The sequence below is a fragment of the Crocuta crocuta genome, unplaced genomic scaffold (genome assembly GCF_008692635.1).
Source record: "Crocuta crocuta isolate KB4526 unplaced genomic scaffold, BGI_CrCroc_1.0 scaffold172, whole genome shotgun sequence".
NCBI lineage: Eukaryota > Metazoa > Chordata > Mammalia > Carnivora > Hyaenidae > Crocuta > Crocuta crocuta.
This window is the reverse complement of record NW_027528872.1, coordinates 3593138-3616487: the sequence shown is the minus strand read 5'-3', so window position 1 is coordinate 3616487 and position 23350 is coordinate 3593138. Positions and strand designations below refer to the sequence as shown.

Below are 23350 nucleotides of genomic sequence, written 5' to 3'. Positions count from 1 at the left end.
TGTAGTGCACAGCACTCAGAATTCTTTCCTCCTACCCCCACCCACCTCATTCCCGGAAAGCCCAGGGAAGAATTTGAGAGTCTCCTCCTTTGCAGCAAAGTCTGGATTACAAACCCTGCCCTAAATAACAGTATTTCTCTTCAGTCTCTTTAGATACAATGATGAAGCTCAGCTCCTCAGACTTCTGTTGCATTTCTACTTTCTCCTCAGCATCAGTATTCACCAATTTCCCCCACCTATTCCCTTTAAACAGGCCAATTTATTGTTACTGAATCACTGCCGAAGTCCAAAAGCCTACTTCTACTACTTCTTCGTGCTCTGTGTGCAGAGACAGACATGTTGGCTGAAGGACAAATCTCAGCCAGGCCTTTCTGTCCTAACAGCCTTAAGACCAATCCATTACACCCCCACTGTCTCCTGCCTAAATCTTGCTGCAGGATCACCAACTTTCCCAAACATCTAGCCTCCCACGCTACAAATCTCAATTCCTCGTTGTCTACCCATCAGCCTTTCATCCAGACACAAAGTCCTATCAATTCTCCCTCAGATGTTTGTCTTGAATAGGGGCCCTCTTCTCCATGCCCACTGCCTGTGCCTTAGTTCAGCCCAGCTTTAAATGCCCCTGGGGCATCTTTATCCCTCTCTCCCTCCCTCCTCCTTCTGTCCCTTTCTCTAGCAGGCTAACTCTTCCCCACCTCTTTCGTGAATTCAAGGGTCCCCTTATCTATGAAGTCTCCCCTACAGCCCAAGTCAGAGTTCATCCTCATGGCATTTTATTTTTTTCTCTATTACAGTAGCAGTAGTATTTTTTTAAGTTCTATTTATTTAAGTAATCTCTATACCTGAACACACGCTCAAATTGAGACTCTGATATCAAGAGTCACACGCTCCTCCAACCAAGCCAGCCAGGCACCTCCTCTCATTTCCCCTTTAAACTGAGAGCTCCTGAGGTGTCTGGGCAGCTCAGTCAGTTGGGCATCCTACTTTTGGCTATGGACATGATCTCGCGGTTTGTGGGTTCGAGCCCTGCATCAAGCCCTCTGCTGTCACCACAGAGCCCACTTCAGATCCTCTGTCCCCTTCTCTCTCTGCCTCTACCCCCCCACACCTTGCCAAAAATAAATAAACATTAAAAAAAATTTTTATAAAAAAAAAACAAACCTGAGAGCTCCTGAAAGCCAGAGGTCCTGCCCTGTCTTTACATATGCTGCCCTTATGCAGTGTGTAGTTGGACAATTACAATCCAGTATGAGTGCTACGACAGAGTCAGAAGCAAAGGTCCTGTGGGAACACACAGGAGAAGCAGAAGCACTTCATCCAGCAGAGGGGAGGGCAGCAAGAAATGCCTCTGTACGAAGTGCCATCAGCCGGGTGGAATGATGGATGAGAAAGTCTGGAAGTGTATTTCAAGCAGGGGTGGGGTGTGAAGGAGAACAGATGCAAAGCCTCTAGGAGAGGCAGCATGCCACGCTTAAGCAAACCACACAGTTCAGCAGAACAGAGTACAAAGGGAAAGGGGGGACTAGAGAGGTAACTGGGAGCCAGATTCTATATTTAACTAGAGGGTAGGGATGCCTGGGTGGCTCAGTCAGTTAAGCGGCCAACTCTTGATTTCGGTTTAGGTCATAATTTCACAGTGCGTGGGATTGAGCTTTGCATCAGGCTCTGGGCTGACAGCCTGGAGCCGGCTTGGGATTCTTTCTCTCTCCCTCCGTCTGCCCCCCATGCCCTCCCCCCACTGCCACTTTTACATGAGCACATACATGCTCTCTCCCTCTCCCTCAAAATAAACATGGAAAAAAAACACTAGACGGGTTTTTTTTTTTAATGTTCATTCATTTTTGAGAGGAGGGAGGGGCAGAGAGATGGGGGAACGGAGGATCTGAAGCAGCCTCCATGCTGACAGCAAAGAACCCAACACTGGGCTCGAACTCACAAACTGTGCAATCATGACCTGAGCCGAAGTTGGACATTTAACCAACTAAGCCACTCGGGTACCCCAAAAAACACTAGAGTTTAGATGACACAGAAGTTTACATTAGTTTGATGTGTACAATTTAGCGATTTGACAACTCTATATATTCTGCTACAGGAACCAAATCTTGTGGTGACTTTTTTTTAAAATAAGTAAACTTTATACCCAATGTGGAGCTTGAACACATGACCCTGAGATCAAAGAGTTGCATATTCCACCGACTGAACCAGTCAGGTGCCCCTTGTGGTGACTTTTAAGTGATAAGCACTTTGAAATCTATCTAAAATTAAAGGGTTTTGGGATGCCCAGGTGGCTCAGTTGGTTATGTGTCCAACTCTTGATTTCAGCTCAGGTCATGATCTCATGGTTTGTGGGATCAAGCCCCGAGCCAAGCTTCTGTGCTGACAATGTGGAGACTATCTGGGATTCTCTCTCTTTCCCCTTCTCTCTCTGCTCCTTGCCCACTCACATGTGCTCTTGATTTCTCTCCCCCAAAATAAATAAATAAACTTTAAGAACATTAATTAAATAAAGGGCTTTTCATTATCTCCTTTAAGTTATTAAATTCAGACTATTTATAACTTATCATAGGGCCTGCCTCTTGGCTTAGGATATTTGAGTAATCATCAGATACTTAAAGTAGAAATTTAGACTTAAAAATACTGTTAATGAAGGTTCCTTGGCACTCTTCTTATCTTTAAAATGTTGTTATGGGTAGGAGGTAACTCAGTGTTATATATAGTGAGATTAACTCCCAGATTAAACAGTGAATATTTTTTTTTGGTGAGTGGTCCAGAGCTTTAAGCTACTTTTCTTGTAGTTTGCAGCCCTCTCAGGTACTTTGGCTGCTCTTTCAATAAGGCTGATTATGTGTCAAATTTTGTCTACAGCAGTGGGCAGTACATGAAGATAAGTTGGTTGACAATGTCTCCAGCACCATGCATCCCAGTTTCTATTTATTGTGTGTATTCACTTTCAATAATGTATTTCAAACTGATATTTTTGTAAACACATAAGTGTCTAAGGACTGAATTAGTAATTTAATAAAGTTAATTTGTTAAAAAAAAATTAAAGGGTTTTTCTGAAGAGACATAGCATCAGACTTGTTTTCTAGAAAAATAATTCAATACAGTGTGAAAAATGGATTGTAGGTACACTGTGCTTTTATACTTCATCAACTTGGCTAAGGGGAACTAACTACATTTATTTATTTATTTATTTATTTTAATGTTTTATTTATTTCTGAGAGAAAGACAATGCCATCAGGGGAGGGTCAGAGAGACAGAGAGAGACACAGAATCCAAAGCAGGCTCCAGGCTCCGAGCTAGCTGCCAGCACAGAGCCCGATGCAGGGCTCAAATCCATGAACCACGAGATCATGACCCAAGCCGAAGTTGAACGCTTAACTGATTGAGCCACCCAGGCTCCCCACTAACTACATTTACATGGATCCCCTTCCCAGTGTGGTTCCCAGTTAGGCTTAGCTGAGAAAGAGGCTCGCACCAGACTGGAAGGTGGAAATGAAGCAGTGGCCATGAGGCTGTGGGTCAGATGCAGGACAGCCCCACTCATCCTCACTGTCTCCCACTCAGCTATCAGCCCTCTTTCTGGGAGCAGAAAGATTTGCCGGTGGCAAATCCACGTCCACTAACATAGGCAGCGCCAGCGCCAGCACCAGCTCTCTTTCCTGAACCCAGGGGAGGTGCCTGGGTTCCCAGACTCCTAAGTAAATCCCCACTGCCACTGTCTACCCAGACCAGGGCTTCAGAAGGGTGTCTTGGTGACTCTTCTCCAATACTCCAACTTTTCCTGCCAGACCCTTACTTCTCTTCTTCTATAATATGCTCCTATAAGAAAATCCCTAACTGCATAACTCTAGTGGGTTTGCTTCTCTGATTGGACCCTAGGTAACACACTGGGTGAAAGTAAAGGAGAAAATGAAGGTAGCAAGGTGTTTTACGTGCTGGGTGCAAAAATGACATCTGGCACAAAAGAGGTTATAAAAAATACCGAATGGACAGGATAGATGGATGGCCAACCAGTTAACAGCATGAGACAGGGATCCTTCCTTTTGCATATATTGTTGGTATTATTTTTTAATTGAGAAACAACAAAAAATACTAGGCCCGTTTACACCTTTCACATTAGAGTTCTCTGCAAAGTTCTAAATCATGCTACTGTATATTGAAAGCTATCAGGATTATATTCCACAACACATCAACTTAAACTCTGAAAATTACTCCCTATTTCTCTTTATTGTCTCCACACTCAATGTAATACATCTTTCTCAAATTAGTTTTTCCCTCCTGCATCCACTTCTGATTCTTTTCCAGTTTCTATGACAGCATGATGTACAACCACATTACTAGAGTTTCTCTACTGAATGCAAACCATCTGATTTCCCAATGAAGGACACTTTATTATTTCCACATTTACTTGTTTAACCCTTATCTGATTCCTCAGTGGGTTTTTCCATTGCTTCTTCTAAATTCCAGGCAGGTAACTGATACTTATGTCTTATTTTATTTTATTTTAATTATTTTAATGTTTATTTATTTTGAGAGCAAGCGAGCAAATGGGGGGAAGGTGAGGGCAGAGGGAAAGGGAGAGAGAGAATCCCAAGCAAGCTTGCTTAGTGCAGAGCCCAACGTGGGGCTCAATCCCACAACCTTGGGATCATGACCTGAGCCAAAATCAAGAGTTGGACGCGCAACCAACTGAGCCACCCAGGTGCCCCAACTATGTGCTATTTTAATCCTTGGAGTCATTACCATCCCCCAAAGTTGTCTAAGCCATTCAGTGTTCTACAGATTTCCCACCTCCCTTAGATGAGAGTCCTACGACTTTCAGAGCTCAATTACCATGCTCTAATACTTCATAAGTGCTCAATAAAAATCTCTTGATTTGGTAAGTAAATGTACTGTTCTCTTAGGAATTCCTCAAAAGCAACTTAGTTCTGTTCATTTTTCTTTAATTTTATAATAATAACTAAGTCAAACACGAGACATAAAATGCATCTCATGTTCAGCTCTTTGTAAGTAGGTAATTAACTGATGAAATGAACAGGCATTTATCCTTAGCTCGACATAATTTCAGCTGCATGAGAACTACCTTAGGCTGTTCCCTGCTTACGTACCTTGAATTGCTTCCCACATGTGGAACACAGGAAATCTTTGCGGTCTGAATGTCGGAGCATGTGGAGACGCAATTTGTCAGGACGACAGAAGGCCTTGTCGCACTCTGTACACTGGTAGATCTTTTCCGAGTGGAAGCTTCGCACGTGTTTTTTCACCTGGCAGTTGAAGACACGAAAAAGTCAGAGGACTCAGGCACCAGAGGAAATGACAAAAGGTGGTTTATCAACACTAGAGGGAGCCAAACGCATTACCATGGATTTTCATCAACCTGGTGGTGTAATCCAATCAGATGTGATTGATAATTGGTCTCAATCACATAGAGTATCCCTGTCACAAACAAACAGAACAAGTAGCCAGAAAGCCTTACAAATCTTAACCTTAATTTGTTTGAAGAAGAAGAAGGAAGAGTACTTGCTTAGTCAAAGCCCCGATCACACAAGACCCATTTTTCCTTCTCTTGCTTTAAGATTAAAAGCAGAGTTCCTTTGGATTTAAATGAATCTTGCTAAAAATTATCTGCAGAAAGATAAAGAAATAATTCTTTCTCACTTTTTCCTGCCTCCAACATGTCCAGCAGCAATTTAGTCCCTTTTAGTAATTGGTCCTTTTACATCTTTCTATTAAATCACATTCTGAAGAGTAAAGATATGAATTGAATTATATAAAATACATTACCCATTTATGAGAACAATACAATACCAGCATCATTTCTCCTTAATTGGGACTTATTCCTTGTACTTTAAGATAACTTAAATAAAGGGATATGACCTCTGCATTCTCTTAGCCATAAATATCCAATGAAGGAGAGCTGTGAATGAGAGCTAAGTAGTCATATCAAAGTATTTCTATAAGACATTTTGCTTCATTGCTTTTTGAGTCTCTTTTGCCATTAGAGTCTGCCTTAAGCCACTTTTCTAATTGTTTATATGAAGTGATAAGATTACCAAGAGTCCCAACACTAGCAGAACTATGATCTCCTATTATTTGGCTAATTTTTTTAAAAAGAGAATATTTTTCATTAGATATTTATACTTAATTACTCATTGACGACCATAGAACTAGCATATCATCACTTGAAGTCCAAATGAAATCATGAATATTCTGGAATTTATCCTCACCTATTTTGCTCCAGAATATAGTCCAAGGAAGGAGGTCAGTGCTTGACACAAAAGTATATTATATACCAACTTTCTCTTTGTTTCTTTCCAAAATGCATGACCTTAGTAAAGCAAGACAGGTACCACAGTAGTAGAGAGAAAATGTTTCCAGGCCAGGAAATGGGAGTATGTCTTCCACAGGCTCTCTATATTTTATGAGTAGAGGGTACTGGCAAAGATTAAGAAAGACTTTGTAAAAATTATAATCAGATCTGGGTATTTGTTACTTGTATAAAACTTAAATGCTTAAACGCCAATGTCTGATTTGGACAATTGAGGGTCATGATAATCTTTTGTTTATCAAAAGTAGCTTGATTGAAGAAATACTGTTCTCAACGGTAAAGTTCAAAGAAAGGATGAAAAGGCAGGCGACAGGCAGTCTCAATTTCCCAAACATCGAAGGGTCTTTAACCAAAGAAGAAAGTGTACGGGAATCTCAGGAGTAGACACTCACCTGGATAAAATCTGGGAATCGTTTCTTACAGGTTGGGCAGGTGAAGTAGCCATCATTGATATGAATGGCCACATGATCCTTCAACAAATCAAGGCGGTCAAAGGATTCTGGGCAAAAAATGCAAGAATAAGTCTTCTGGTCCGAATGGAGCTTCATGTGGCTCTCCAAGGATGCACTGCTGATGAAGCCCTTATTACAGAGATCACAGGTCAGCGGGCAGTTTCCCTCCCGCCCGTGGAAGCGCAAATGTTGGTCCAGTTTGTCCTTTTCACGGAAGGCCTTCCCACATTGCAAACACTTAAAAGGCCGGAAGGACTTCCGGATAAACAGATGCTGAAGAGCTGCATTCTGAAAGACACACACAAATACTATTATTTAGCGAGGAAATCAAGTGCATAAGCAGCTTGCACTTTTATAGAGAAGTAGGAAGATCTCTGCAATCAGACTTTCCATAAAATTAAACTCTGGCACACACAGTTGAAAGAAGTCTTTCAGGGGCACCTGGGTGGCTCAGTCAGTTAAGCATCAGACTCTTGATTTTAGCTAAGGTCATGATCTCGAGGTTCAGGGTTCACTGGGATCTATGCTAACAGCCCGGAGCCTGCTGAGGATTCTCTCTCTCCCTCTTTCTCTGTTTCTCTCTCTCTTTCTCTCTCAAAAAAATAAACATTTTTTAAAAAAAGAAAGATTTTTCTGGTGAAGACATTTAAAAATGAAGCCAGCCCCAAAGAATTTTACACTGAAAAGACAAACTTCTTTTATGTCTCACAATATTTATAGATACGTGGGTTTGTTTGTTTTTTTAAGAATTTAAGTAACAGCCAAAAAAGCATTCCCAATCAAGGATTTGTATAAAGCAACAAATCCCAGAGTGTATTAGAATAACAATTGAAGATTTAGAAGAAATGATGTGGGATAAGTCATACACGCATGAACGAGGTTGGAGCAAGTCAGCCAAATGTTACTTGCTGAAGCTCTTGAAAAAAAGAATTACAAGCTTGGTTAAAATGTTTAGGGGGAAATAGATATAAAAAGGACTGAAGGGCAGTACTTGCCAGGGGCAAGGGAAGGAGACAATGAATACAGGGTTTCTCTGAGGGTGTTGGAAATGTTCTGGAATTATCGTGGTGATGGTTGCACAACTTTGGGAATATTCTAAGAAAACACTGTAAAAGGGTGAATTTTATGGCATTGAATTATATTTCAATTTAAGAAAAGAAACGAGAGAGAGAAATGAAGGATACAGATTTATGAACATGTTTGTTCATGATGCAAGATACATGGAATATGTGTATTTGACCGCTTCCTACATAGAAAATGCAAAAGACAAGTCCTTAATGTAGCTAGTTAGTTCCACTAGTTAGAAAGCCATGCTAACAAAGTTAAGCTTGTTGCTTTGTTCCCTGTCTAGACAGGGAACAATCTTGCCTTTTTTTTTTTTTTTCTTTTTGCAGTCACAGATCGCACTTCTAATGCTGATTAGCCATCTTGTAAATTCATGCAATTGTTATATGGAATCCTTGTGGAGAGAATATGGATGGATACTCAGTGCAAATTCATCACTACTGCTGGAAAAACAGCTCATGCTCTGCTTAGAGCAGATCGACAGAATCATCTTTCACACAGAGAATTCCAAATCAGTATTTTAGTTATATTATAATGAAGACTCATCCATTAATTCCTCAAAATGGCAGAGTGAAAGCTCTAGAGAGCTATGGGAGGGGAAAATCATCCTTCAAAAAAATATATCTGTGAGTGGGTATGCTGATGTAACTATAAGGGTATAGTAATTGAAGGGTTAATGGAGACCTTAATGCATTATTTGTGCAATGAAAAAAGGACAATAAACCATGCTTAACCCCTTACTTTCAAATTAAAGAAGCAACATCTAAACTAAATTTAATGTGAAATAATCATTCGAGGAAAAGCAAAATAATTATTTTTTATTTAGTGAAAAGTCTCAACACAGTTACTAGGTGACAGAAAACTTCCTCTCATGGGGCTGGGAGAGACATTTTACCTACTCATTTATCATGAGTAGATATTTGGAAATTCTGTTGTCTTCCCAAGTTGACTGGGGCTGCTTCAAGACTGCATCATATTTGATTCTCCTTTGTATCCAGATCCCTTGACATAGCTTAGCACATAGGAAGTGTTCAATAAAAATTTCAGAATTAATGAAATGTATTCCATATGAAAATCATGATGAATTTTTTCAAGGTCCCTTTTATAGTATCTGCAGAGATCTTAAACAGTAGCCCTTTTTCATGTCAGCCAAGGAGCTTTCTTGCACTTTGTTATACTGTTCAGAAGTTACCTAATCTTTTTATTCTGTCTGAACAAATACTTATCTTGCATAAAAGTTTTCACTATTCTGGCTACTTCCAAAACTTAATGGAAATATTGCAAATAAACAAATACTGCCCTGAGGTTCGGACATTCAAGATTTAGAGTGCTTTTGGCAGGTGAGAATCAGTTCCTTTAACCAAGTTCGATAAGGTTTCCAAGGGCAGACACAATGTACAACTGATCTTGCTCCCACTGGGAATTCCATTCCTTTTTGGGGCCAAATCCAGAACTTGGTTTTGTTTTAGACTATTATGCTAATAAGTCTTCTGTCATTCCTGATTAGCACGAATGTCCTCAGACACTTGATCACTGACCAGCCACTGGGCTCCGTGGTCTTAGTTCTGTCCACAAAACCTTGTTCTTGTATTCTTTCTAATCCCTCTGAAGCCATGAAGATCTTATTTCTCTGATCTAATGATCCTCATGCAATCCACACAGTACAGGGCAGTGAAAGTGCTGAAAACTGTCCCCACCCCGACCCACTCGCAGGCCACTTGTATCCTCTGTAGTTCAGAGCTATGCTGACACGTATTTCTAGAGGAAACCATGAAAAGTGGCAGCAGCAGCACACAGATGGATCCATTATGGATCTTGGGATCCCCGAGTTACCCTCAGCCAACCACGCCATACTATCTGGTACATAAGGTACTCTAGGGCACCAAAATGCTATGGTTGCTAAAATCTGGGATGAGGGATTCACCCCACATTGAAATGAATTCTTAGGGGCGCCTGAGTGGCTCAGTCAGTTGAGCACCTAACTCAAATTCAGCTCAGGTCATGATCCCAGGGTTGTGGGATCAAGCCCTCTCTCCAGCTCTGCACTGGGCATGGAGCCTGCTTAAGATTCTCTATCTCTTTCCCTACTTTTCCCCTGCTCACAAGCACTCACTCTCTCTCACTCTCTCTAGCTCTCTCAAATTAAAAAATAAAACAAAATCATTTAAAAATTAAAGGGCACATAAGTGGCCCAATCGTTCGAGCATCCAACTCTTGATTTCAGCTCAGGTCATGATCTCCTGGTTCGTGAGCTTGAGTTCTGCATTGGGCCAGGCTGAGAGTGTGGAACCTGCTTGGGATTTTTTCTCCCTGTCACTCTTCCCCTCCCCTCCACACTCTCTCTCTCTCTCAAAAGTAAGTAAATAAACATTAAAAAAAAAATTTTAATTAAAGAAGTTTAAAAATGAATTCTGAGACAACATTCTTTACAGACAAATACCTATAATGTTTCTCAAGTTTGATATCAATAGTTAAAGGAACCTAAATTATTGATCAATTTTCATATTATTTTGATCTCGACACTAAAAGGAAATAAATCCTGTTTGTTGACTCTTTTTTAAGTTTTATTTTTATTTTTGAGAGAGAGAAGATAGCATGAGCAGGAGCGGGAGTGGGACAGAGAGAGAGGGAGACACAGGATCTGAACCAGCCTTCAGGCTCCCAGCTGTCAGCACAAAGCCAAATGCAGGGCTCAAACTCACAAACCGCGAGATCATGACCTAAGCCAAAGTCAGACGCTTAACTGATTGAGCCACCCAGGTGCCCTTGGTTGACTTTTTTATGTAGGCTCCACACACATGGAGCCCAACTCCAGGTTTGAAGTGACAAGCCTGAGATCAAGACCTGAGCCAAGATCAAAAGTCAGATGCTTAACCAACTGAGCCACCCAGGCACCACTGTTTATTGGCTTTTTAATTAACTAATTTCCTTTTAACTTTTCTCTGTTTTCTACCTGGCTCTCAAAGGCTTTGGTGGGCTAGCCAACATGTCTCACTCTCCACGGTCCTTCAACTGGCACCCTACTCTAGGGTCAAGCTATCCTGTCACCATTCCAAGCACATGCCCATGTGTTGACCTTTGATCCTAATGGCACCGTCCGCAGAAACAGCCTACCTTCTTCCTGTCTCTCTCCCAGATCGTTTAAATCTCACATCATCTATGAACTAGTCCCTGACTCCTTCCTCTTCCTTTGGACTTCCTCGCTTCCCAGTACTGATAACAATTACAGGCTACACTTTTAAATTTAGCACTCAACTGTAAGCCACCTTACAGGGCCATTATCTCCCTAATTAGACTGTAAGCTCCTAGAGAAAGGACTCATGTGAAAATTGTATTCTGTCCCCGGCACAGTGCTGAGTATATAGTCAGATCTCATGACCATCCCGCAAGTCATTCAAATTGTTGTAGAGCTGGAAGGGACCTTGGAGATGGCTTAGTCCTATCCTTCATTTTGTGTAGGAGGAATCTGCCGCCCACAATTTATTCACCGACCTATCTGAAGATCAATTGTTACTCATTAACTAATTCGCATTCACTGTAGCAACCAAATTATAGTTTCCACCAGGATTTAGCAAGTAGAGGTTGCAAAGGATAGCAGGTCAGGCAAACACTTAAATAACATTCTGTTACATGAGACACAGGAAACAAACCTACCTGCAGCTCCAACTGAGCAGGCAGCATTAGAGGAGAGAAAAATAGTTACATTACCAATTGGATTGGAAGACTTCCCTTCAGTTGGTCATTACCAATCTGGATAGAAAAGATGAAAAAATATATAGCCCTACTTTTTAGAATGTGTGAAAGGAAAAAAAACAAAAGCTCAACTAAGACTGACCTCCAGAAGCCACATGCACATGGCTTTGACACAAGGAACCAGTCACCCAATCACTGAAAAATACACGTATGGTTATAACCACACTACGCTCATGCAACCACAACTTCACTACACATGTGGGCTTTGGGATTTTTTTTTCCTTCAAAAAAATTAAATCTGGTAAGCATTTCTCTGGACTTAGTGAAAAGTCAGAATGGCCAAAGCAGAAAAGACAGTAATTGAGCAAGAGAGTAAAATGCAGACTGGGAAAAAATACAGAATGACAGATGGGAAGGTATACAACCATAGCATTTTGCCTTTCTGGCCTATATTTACCTATGTTGACATATCCTTTTGAAAGAATATACACGGAGCCAAGAGTGTTATATGTTTCCATCACAGGACCCTTAAAAAGGGCTTACATTGCTGTAAGTATTCAAATGTACTTTTACATGAAGGCATGGACTAGACTATTTTTCAAGGTCCCTTCTAGCCCATAGGCAAATAAGAAGACCAAGATAAATATAAGCTACACGTAGGCACATGAAAAGACCAAAAGAAACATGAGCTCAAACAAATCATCTATCTAGAAACTGTAAAGCCTGGGAAGTTATTAAAAACAAACAAACAAACAAAAAAACCCTCTTTCTATCCACATATAAAGTACAATAAAAGTATATACCCTGCTGCCACAGACAGGGTATAAGAGATTGTTTTCTGGATGTAAATTGGGCAGCACGTGCACTTATCCTGTTCTCCACATGCATCCCCTGCAGCAACTAACTCAGAGTCTGAGGCTACCTGTGAAATAAGACTAACACACATCTGACCTGGAAGCCAAGGAGGCCCTGTGGTCACATGGTCTAAAGTCAAGACACAGGCCACAGAAGTGAAGCATTGACCAACTCCCGAACCTGGAGCTTAACTTCAAGCTGTCCTGGTTGTGTAAAGCGTACCTGCCATCTCAACTCGGACACAGGTCCCTCTGCACTGATGAGTAATGACACTTGTCAGTCTTCCCTTGGAAACTGTAGACAACCAATTTCATTTACCCGAAATTAACCAGAGAGTTCTCATTATTATGACTAAACGGACTTATTTCCAATCGGTGAGTTTAAGGATCCAGAGTGCAATCCTATTTCAACTATTCTTGTCCAGAAGCTGCCAAAAGCCAGGCTTCTGTGTCATTACTAAACTGATGGGATCTAGGACCAGCCATTCCAGCCCATCATAGGACACGGAGACATTGAGAAATAGTTAATACATTCTTCTGAAATAAGGGAATCAAGCATGTGGTAGGCTAGATGCGGGATTTCAAAGTGGACGGTGAACAAGTCAGGAAACGTGGCACCTCGAAAGCCAGGTGACTGGAGGAAGGGCAGCACCTCGTCAGGGAGGAGCTGTGCTCCCCACTTACTCGGATACGCTTGGCTCTGCGCATGTCATCAGCCGTCAGAGAGCTCTGGGTCGGCAGCGCACTCTCCTCATGCTGGGGCTGCAGATGCAGGCTGTGGGTCTCTGGCTCGTGCTCCAGAGAAGGCTGGGTGTCCTGTGGCAGCGGCGGGATGGGGAGAGCGGTCTGCTCTGGTTGATCCAGCCCATTCAGAGTTGCTGGCTCAGCCTCGTCAAACTGCTCCTTCGTGGAAAAATGTAGCAAGTCCTGAAATTGCAATAACCGGGAATTATTTCCGCACCTAGGTAGAGACTCATGCTACAGAGACCGTCAGCTAAGATTTAGAGTTGCTGCATAGTTTTTACATGACTAGAGTCATAATGCCCAGAAAAAACAAATAGTCTCCTTCTGGGAAAACCATCCACAGGCTGTAAAAACTAGGAGATATTCCAGATTGCTTCATGAGGAAAGGACTCTAATGGGAGAACTCTTCTGGAATACAATCATTTTAACTGTTTCAATGGATTAAACAGGGTCCCCCAGTAATATCTCTGGAAAATCTCAAATCTTGAGGGCAGCAATGTTGGGTTTTTCTTGTAATATTCAAGAATATGTTCTTCTTATGTAGTAATGGAGTATTACTCCTCAATCAAAAAGAATGAAATCTTGCCATTTGCAACTACATGGATGGAACTAGAGAGTATTATGCTAAGCAAAATGAGTCGGTCAGAGAAAGACAAATATCATATGACTTCACTCATATGAGGACTTTAAGATACAAAACAGATGAACATAAGGAAAGGGAAGCAAAAACCATATAAAAACAGGGAGGGGGACNCACAGACAGGGTATAAGAGATTGTTTTCTGGATGTAAATTGGGCAGCACGTGCACTTATCCTGTTCTCCACATGCATCCCCTGCAGCAACTAACTCAGAGTCTGAGGCTACCTGTGAAATAAGACTAACACACATCTGACCTGGAAGCCAAGGAGGCCCTGTGGTCACATGGTCTAAAGTCAAGACACAGGCCACAGAAGTGAAGCATTGACCAACTCCCGAACCTGGAGCTTAACTTCAAGCTGTCCTGGTTGTGTAAAGCGTACCTGCCATCTCAACTCGGACACAGGTCCCTCTGCACTGATGAGTAATGACACTTGTCAGTCTTCCCTTGGAAACTGTAGACAACCAATTTCATTTACCCGAAATTAACCAGAGAGTTCTCATTATTATGACTAAACGGACTTATTTCCAATCGGTGAGTTTAAGGATCCAGAGTGCAATCCTATTTCAACTATTCTTGTCCAGAAGCTGCCAAAAGCCAGGCTTCTGTGTCATTACTAAACTGATGGGATCTAGGACCAGCCATTCCAGCCCATCATAGGACACGGAGACATTGAGAAATAGTTAATACATTCTTCTGAAATAAGGGAATCAAGCATGTGGTAGGCTAGATGCGGGATTTCAAAGTGGACGGTGAACAAGTCAGGAAACGTGGCACCTCGAAAGCCAGGTGACTGGAGGAAGGGCAGCACCTCGTCAGGGAGGAGCTGTGCTCCCCACTTACTCGGATACGCTTGGCTCTGCGCATGTCATCAGCCGTCAGAGAGCTCTGGGTCGGCAGCGCACTCTCCTCATGCTGGGGCTGCAGATGCAGGCTGTGGGTCTCTGGCTCGTGCTCCAGAGAAGGCTGGGTGTCCTGTGGCAGCGGCGGGATGGGGAGAGCGGTCTGCTCTGGTTGATCCAGCCCATTCAGAGTTGCTGGCTCAGCCTCGTCAAACTGCTCCTTCGTGGAAAAATGTAGCAAGTCCTGAAATTGCAATAACCGGGAATTATTTCCGCACCTAGGTAGAGACTCATGCTACAGAGACCGTCAGCTAAGATTTAGAGTTGCTGCATAGTTTTTACATGACTAGAGTCATAATGCCCAGAAAAAACAAATAGTCTCCTTCTGGGAAAACCATCCACAGGCTGTAAAAACTAGGAGATATTCCAGATTGCTTCATGAGGAAAGGACTCTAATGGGAGAACTCTTCTGGAATACAATCATTTTAACTGTTTCAATGGATTAAACAGGGTCCCCCAGTAATATCTCTGGAAAATCTCAAATCTTGAGGGCAGCAATGTTGGGTTTTTCTTGTAATATTCAAGAATATGTTCTTCTTATGTAGTAATGGAGTATTACTCCTCAATCAAAAAGAATGAAATCTTGCCATTTGCAACTACATGGATGGAACTAGAGAGTATTATGCTAAGCAAAATGAGTCGGTCAGAGAAAGACAAATATCATATGACTTCACTCATATGAGGACTTTAAGATACAAAACAGATGAACATAAGGAAAGGGAAGCAAAAACCATATAAAAACAGGGAGGGGGACAAAACATAAGAGACTCTTAAATATGGAGAACAAAGAGAGGGTCACTGGAGGGGTTGTGGGAGGGGGGATGGGCTAAATGGGTGAGGGGCATTAAGGAATCTACTCCTGAAATCATTGTTGCACCATTTGCTAACTAACTTGGATGTAAATTTTAAAATAAATAAATTATTTTAAAAAAAGAATATGTTCTTCTTGCCTTTCTCCGGTCACCTGTTAATGAACAGGCAGCAAAGCACTGGCATGGCACGAGCCTCAGCCTCTGGAGGGTGTTTGTCCTGAAACCTGGGAATGGCTCAAAGTCCCCTAAGCAAGCATCTGACAAGGAAGGAGGTCATCCCTCGCCCAGTACCTGTGTTGTATCATCACACTTTTCTCCATTTTCACTGGTTATTTCCAAGCGGATAAATTTTGGAGGGCGCCCTGGCCGTCGACCTGGGCCAAATCGCCTCTTGCCTCGTCCCCTTCCTCTGCCTCTTGTTCTGGGGACAAAAGATTGGGTTATAAAGAGTCATGGTTACACAGTTCTCACTAACAAATATTTCCCTTGGTGGTCCTGATGAACCCCACATTTTGATTTCTTCTCATTTTATTACTTGCCCTGATTCTTTTTTCTAATAGGGACAATCATTTTGGGTGGCTCAGTCGGTTAAGCGTCCAACTCCTGCTCAGGTCATGATCTCATGGTTCGTGAGTTCCAGCCCAGCGTTGGATTCTGTGCTAACAACTCAGAGCCTGAAGTCTGCTTTGGATTCTGTGTCTCCCTCTCTCTCTGCCCCTCCCCAGCTCACGCTCTGTCTCTGTCGGTCTCTGTCTCTCTCTCAAAAACAAATAAATATTTAAAAAAGATTCACAAAGGGCACCTGGGTGGCTCAGGTCATGATCTCACAGCTTGTCAGTTCAAGCCCTGCATCAGGCTTTATGCTGACAGCTCGGCCTGGAGCCTGCTTCACATTCTGTGTGTGTGTGTCTCTCTCTGCCCCTCCCTCACTCGTGCTCTGTCTCTCAAAAATAAATAAACATTAAATTTTTTTTTTAAGATTTATATATTATATATGCCCATTATCACACCTTAAAAAATCTGATAGTTGCTTGGTATTATTAAATCTAGTTAAAGTTGAAATTTCCCTAATTGTCTCAAATTTCTTTTTAACAGCTACCCAACAAATTTCTTTATCTACCATGTGTCACACCCTGTGCTAGGCAATAAAGCCAAGTTCTGTGTGTCAGTTCTTACCCTCAGAAGTCTAATAGAGGCAGCAGGCACATAAACCAAAAATCACAGTGTAACATAAAAAGTGCTATAATCGTGCCATGAACAGAGTTCTAGGGACACCCAACAGAGAATGACTCAACTCAACTCTCACTATGTCCTCCACCCACCTCAGACATTTACTCCCAAGGTCATGTCCTAGACCTCGTTATCCTGGGTAAGTGCAGAGTCCCTACTCCCATCAACTCCATACATCGTCCACTCTAACGGTATCTCTAGCTTTCTAGCACACACCCTCAAATACCTGGACTCCACAATCCTATCTTACCACCACCTGCAATCTAGTCCTTGTCACCCATTTGCAGTCTTCAGTCTTCTCGATGTTTTCCCTCCCTTCTTTCCACACATAAACTGCAAAGTCGTTCGCTGTCAGCACTCCCTCGTGTATGCTCTTGATTGCCATCCCTGCTGCTGCCCCATCACTTTTGCCATGTTGCACACACTTGGCGAAACCACCACACTGTGCAATCCAATTCCCTAGCTGCTCTGCACTGACATTATTGCAGCAAACGAAGCTGGGAAATGACCCCCAGCCTGCTAGTGGTCTTATTTTAATGTTATGACCACAAACCTCAAACAAGCTCTTACCTTGCAGGCAGTCATGCTGGACCTGCCTAGAACACCGACTTTCCCACTGTCCTAAATGCCTTGTGGCACCATCTCTTCTCTTTGCAAATCTTGTAAAAGCTGGCAACCCTACATCTGTCCCATCACCTCAGTCCAACACACTCTCTTTCTTGACCTGAACTGTTGAACTAGCTTCTAGCTGGCCTCCCGTCTACATTCTTGCTCCAATGAAAGCAAAAGCGACATTTTAATTTTTATCCAGCGTGACATTTCAGCACATAAATTCACATCATAGGTATCCCCTGATCAGAACCATTTAAGACTTCTTATCATGCTTAGAATAAAATCCAAATTTCTTACCATTACCCACAAGACCTACCTGGTCTGGCTCCCACCTACCTTATCCTGTATGATTCTCTCTGATTTATTTCTTTCATACAGCGGAACGAAACCTATGATTTAGTTTGATGAAGGAATTCTACTTCTGAAAGTTAGTTTGCAAATCACAGATGCAGAGTGTGTGCTATCTTAAGAATTCCTGTCCCAGAATCTCGAGTTAGGGGAGATTTAACTGAGGGGGAAGGATCTCCTATTGCTGGGTACTCTGGTCATGCTGGAAAAGAAGTAAAAAGTAAGGGGCACCTGGGTGGCTCAGTCAGTTGAGCATCTGACTTCAGCTCAGGTCATGATCTCACTGCTCATGGGTTCGAGCCCTGCATCAGGCTCTGTGCTGACAGCTCAGAGCCTCGAGCCTGTTTCACATGCTGTGTCTCCCCCTCTCTCTGCTCCTCCCATGCTCATGCTCTTTCTGTCTCTGTTTCTCAATAATAAATAAAAAATGTTAACAAAAATTTTTTTAAAAAGGAAGTAAAAAGTAAATGAGGATGGGGGTGGGGAAAAGGAAATGACAGATAAGAAACTTCCCTCAGTGGTGGCACCTGGGTGGGTTCAGTTGGTGAAGCATCCAACTCTTGATTTCAGCTCAGGTAATGATCTCACGGTTCATGAGTCTGAGACCCACATCAGGCTCTCTACTGACAACACAGAGCCTGCTTGGGATCCTCTCTTTTCCTCTCGCTGCCCCTCCCCTGCTCTCTCTCTCTCTCTCTCTCTCTCTCAAATAAACATTTTAAAAAAGAAGAAGAAGAAGAAGAAATTGCCCTCAGCAGCCCACCTGATTACCTGTCTACACAGAGAAACACATAGAAACACTCGTTACTTTACAGACAATATGGAAATGAAAGTGGACCTTTAAGAACTGAGTTTGTGAAACTTTTTCCTCATTATACCTGCTAAACACATCCAGTTTTTCATCATGGGAATTGAGATGCTGTTGCAACTGTTCTGAGCTTATAAATCGGCGGTTACATTCGTAGCAGGGCCAATTCTTCTCTTGCTCGCGAAGAACTGTAGTCACAGGAGAGAAATCATAGAGGCTAATGATCAATAGACAGCAATAAAACTCAAGTACCCAGTATCTCCAACACTCATCTCACAGTAGCCCAGTGTTCATAAACACAGTGTCTGCTGTTTGCATTTCTGTTTTGCTATAAAACCAAAGGCTACAGTTTGACAAAGAGTAGTTCTTAGGATCTTATCTTTTTCTATATTTATGTATGACGACAAAAAATAAACTCTGTCACACTACCCTTTGCGACCTCCCCAACAGACTGACACACACGCACACACACACACAACCTCACCACGCCAGACAGGCAGAAAGTGCTACAGTGGAAATCTATACTCAGATAACTTAGTGATTCAGATCAGGTTTCATAATATGAAGGCATATTTTGGCACAAAAAAACTTAAAAGCCAATGCTCAATAATAAAATGCTACAGTATCTACTAAAGATCTACTAAAGTTGATTATCTGCACACCCGATCCCAGCAATTCCACCCATGGATACACACCCAACAAAAATATACACATATGTTCACTACTAAAAGACACGTATAACAATATTCACAGTGGCACGTTTCAAATTAGGCAAAAACTGGAAACATCCCTGCTGCATCATAAAGAATTTGGCTGGCTTTTATCCCTGGCTTCTGGCAAATAACCTCTAAGTCTTTGGACTTTCCCACGTAATAGGGGTGTTCTTATAATTCATGGTGGTCTTTGACCATACCTGAGTTTCTGCTAATATGACTCAGGATGGGGGCTGCCTGTGCCAGAAAGCTGAACCATGTGATTACAGGGTTGGGGCTTTGAGCCAGGTGATATCAGCCAGGGAGCAAGAGCCCGAGAGTAAGTTCAGTCGTGCACCCAATGATTCTATCAACCATGCCTATATCATGATGCCTCAATAAAAACTCTGCACACTGAAGCTCAGCAGAGTTTCCCTGGTTGGAAATCATTTATCAATGTGCCAAGGAAATCACATGGCCTAGCAAATTGGAAGCTTCATATTTGGAACCCTCCCAAACCCCACCCTAAGTATGTCTTCATTTGCCTCGTCCTGATGTGTGTCCTTTATAATAAAACTGTAATCCTAACTATAGCACTTTTCTGAGTTCCGCAAGTCACTCTGGTAAATTATCCAGTCTAAGGAGGTATTAGCTCCCTAAACTTCAGTTAGTTGGTCAGAAACGCAGGTAGCATGGGAACCCCAAGCTTGCAGCTAGTGTCTGAGGTGAAGAGAGTTTTATAAAAGACTTGGCCCTTAACTTGCAAAACGTGACCTAACCCAGTGTTAGAATTGCACCGTGCAACCTAGATCCTCATCTACAGTTAAATAGATAAATGAATTGTGGTATATTCAGAGGATTAATGAATTACAATAATATACAACATTATAGATAAATTGCACAAATAAATGTTGAGCAAAATATTCCCAGACACACATCATATAATTCCATTTATACAAAATTTGGCAACAAGCATATTATATCTGTGGTATTAGAAGTCAGGAGATCCAGTGCACTTGGGAGTGAAGAAGAACTGGAAAAAGGCACAAGGGACTACAAGGGTACAGGTCGTGTTGTGTTTCTTGATCTGAGTGTGGGTTACACAGGTATGTTCACTTTGTGAAAAATTCACCAGGCTGTACACTTATGATCTGTGCACTTCTCTGTATGTAAATCATACTTCACTAATATTTACATTAAAAACAAAGACAATGCCTGCCTTGCTAATGTCCTCAGAGATGATTAAATCTAGATAGAGATCGTCCTCTGGTCTAGGTTCTAATTTAGTATTTGGAGGCTTTCATTACATTAAATACTGTTTTCCAACACCCATGAAAGAAATGTAAATATGTCCCTGTCATTTGATCCTAGAATTAGACAGGGATGTGTAGCTGGAGAAAAACAAAACAAACACTACTGGAATATCACTAAATATATTGAGGTAGAAAAGTTGGAGATTGCATAATGATGTAATATATACAATTGAGAATTCATATAGAAAATAGAAAAAAGTCCAACCACCTTTTCTTTCTTCCTCAGAAATGTCATGAATTTTCTGGTTCACAAACTCAGCATAGGATGCAGCATACCACACCTGCAAGAACCAAGTACATCATCAAGAACTAAAGGACATCACCAGATGTTCTGTGCATGCTTAAATTCTTTCTCCTGCTTACATAAAACAATTCAGGCTTTCCCACAACCCATGAAAAACAAACAACAAAAAGATCGCACTGGGAGCCAACCTCTTTCACACCAGATGGTCAGTCAGGAAGCTCACGTGCCAAGACACACTCACTGTGTGTTTTCTTTTTCCTTTTTAAAAAATTGTTTTTGTTATTAGAACAACTTCACAAGAGATAATCTTAATAGTCTCTTCATCAAAATAAAGCATAGCCTCTTCTGGTTGTTTCATCTGTATGTAAACACGGGTTTTCACAGAGCTGGAATCATAGTGACTTTCACCCCAACAGGTCACCCACTGGCTCTTGCTGGGTTTACCAATGATGATTTCAAATGCTACCACACTCTCCTGAGTCTCCTCCTCCCTCCTACCCCACTGGCTGCTTCTGCTCAGTCTCCTTGTCTGGCTCTTCATTCCTAAGCTTCCTCAGAGCTTAATCCAAGTCCAGGGCCTTCTTATTTTTCTTTAAAGTGATCACATCTTTCCAACCAACTCTATGTCAACACCTCCCAAATTAATATCCCTATCGCAGACCCTCCCTCTCTGTTCCCTTTATATACATTCTATGCCTACGTGGTATTTACCATGTTTTACAAACAGCTCAAACTTAACATGTCCAGAACTGAATTCTAGATACTTCCCACCCCCACCCCTGGCCATCTTTCCATCTCAATAAATACACTGCCTTCCAACCAACTGCTCAGACTTGAAACCTAAAAAGTATCTCATATTTCTAAGTGTCCTTCTGTCATCTTTAGCAAGAGCCGTGAACAGCTCAAATGTTCTCCATCTCTGCTTCTCCCACCAAGATGCATGCCAAGATGCTCTCTTGCCTGTTGTTCTAAAGCCTCCCCTTTTCCACTCTTGCTCTCTCCAATCCATTCTTGACACAGGAGCAGAGAAGTCTTCTTAAAACAAAATCAGATTTCGTCATTCCCATGCTTAAACGGCTTCTTGCTCATAAAGATCTGCCGTGTTCGATGACAGTCCCTAAGTGACCCATGATCTACTCCAGGTCTTCTCACTCTCCCTTACTACCTTCCAGCAAGAAGGCCTGCTTGCAGTTTCTCCAACAGGCTGAGGTCTTTCCCACCCCAACCTTTGTCCTTGCTGGTCCACCGTCAGGAGTGTTGGGTTCTTTCCCTCTGCCTCCCCTAGTCCTTGTACAGCCCTAGCTCCTTCCCGTTCCATAGTCCCCAGCCTACTTATCATCTCCTCCACCGAGGCCTTCCCTCTCCAGCATTTCTAAATTGGCTCCTTTCCTGCTATCTGCTCTTTCTGTACCATTTGTTTCCTTCATAGTTCCTACACTATTCGATATTACAGTTGACCCTTGAACAACAGGAATTTGAACTGCATGAGTCTACTTATACACAGATTTTTTTATAGTAGGGTACTGTGAATGCATTTTTCTTCCCTATAATTGTCTCTTTTTTTAATACTCACTTATTTATTTTGAGAAAGAAAGAGAGAAAGGGAGGGGCAGAGAGAGAGGCAGAGAGAGAATCCCAAGCAGGCTGCATGCTGTGAGCACAGAGCCTGACGTGGGGCTCGATCCCATGAACCTGCAAGATCATGGCCTGAGCCAAAACTAAGAGTCAGACACTCAACCAACCGAGCCATCCAGGCACCCCACCATGATTGTCTTAATAGCATTTTCTTTACTCTAGTTTGTTTTATTGCAAGAATACAGCATATATTACACAGAGTATACAAAATGTGTGTTAATCAATGTTTATGCTATTGGGAAGGCTTCTAATCAATGGTAGGCTATTAATAGTTAAGTTTTTGGAGAGTCAGAAGTTCTGTGTAGATTTTCAACTGCCTACAGGGTCAGCACCCCTAATCCCCACTTTGTTCAAAGTTCAACTGTATTTGCTTATTTACATCTTTCTGCCCACTCCCCTCTAGAACACAGACACCAGTCTGTCTCTTCTTAGTGTCTGAAACATAGTAGGAGCTCAATATACTAAACACCAAATGAATTAATCATGTACAATTGTTATGACACACTATTTTAACTATATGGAAATATTTGAGACTTCGTTTTTAATTGTGGAATAATATTCTACTGAGTCTGTGTTTTATAATTTGCTTGACCATGACCTGCAGTTGGATTTTGGGCCTATCATTTTGCTGTTATAAATTCTACCCTATTCCATCATTTCCAAGATGTATATTTTTCCTAGTTTAACATCTCAGACCATCTCACTGTCCATGGTATTCTGCAATTACTGCCGTGACGTAGCCTTCTTTCACGACCTGCTTGTTGCTCCTGTACCATCCTGGCCATACTCTTTGCACTGTTCTCAACTCATTCAGTTATGTGCCTCACTGGCACTCTATGACTTGTTAACACTTGACAAGAAATGCAAAAGAAGGTAAAAAACAAATTGCCATCTCCCTGAGAATAAATAAAGGAAATGTCAAAGCAATGGAAGGCTGGTGTGATCACCTTGCAGAACCTCTATAAATATATCAAACA

At 41.9% G+C, this 23350-nt stretch overlaps 1 protein-coding gene across 1 annotated transcript in view; it reads right to left on the bottom strand.

Annotated features, from left to right (window-relative positions):
• Nucleotides 1-23350, bottom strand: part of PRDM10 (PR/SET domain 10) — a 107803-nt gene that overhangs the window by 19500 nt on the left and 64953 nt on the right. Inside the window, exons 8-14 of the mRNA XM_077756537.1 lie at nt 20703-20775; nt 18560-18677; nt 15783-15912; nt 14621-14863; nt 11503-11514; nt 6724-7071; nt 5112-5267 (exon numbers count right to left, since the gene is read on the bottom strand). Of these exons, the coding sequence (XP_077612663.1) occupies nt 5112-5267; nt 6724-7071; nt 11503-11514; nt 14621-14863; nt 15783-15912; nt 18560-18677; nt 20703-20775 (1080 nt within the window). The remainder of the gene's footprint in view (nt 1-5111; nt 5268-6723; nt 7072-11502; nt 11515-14620; nt 14864-15782; nt 15913-18559; nt 18678-20702; nt 20776-23350) is intronic.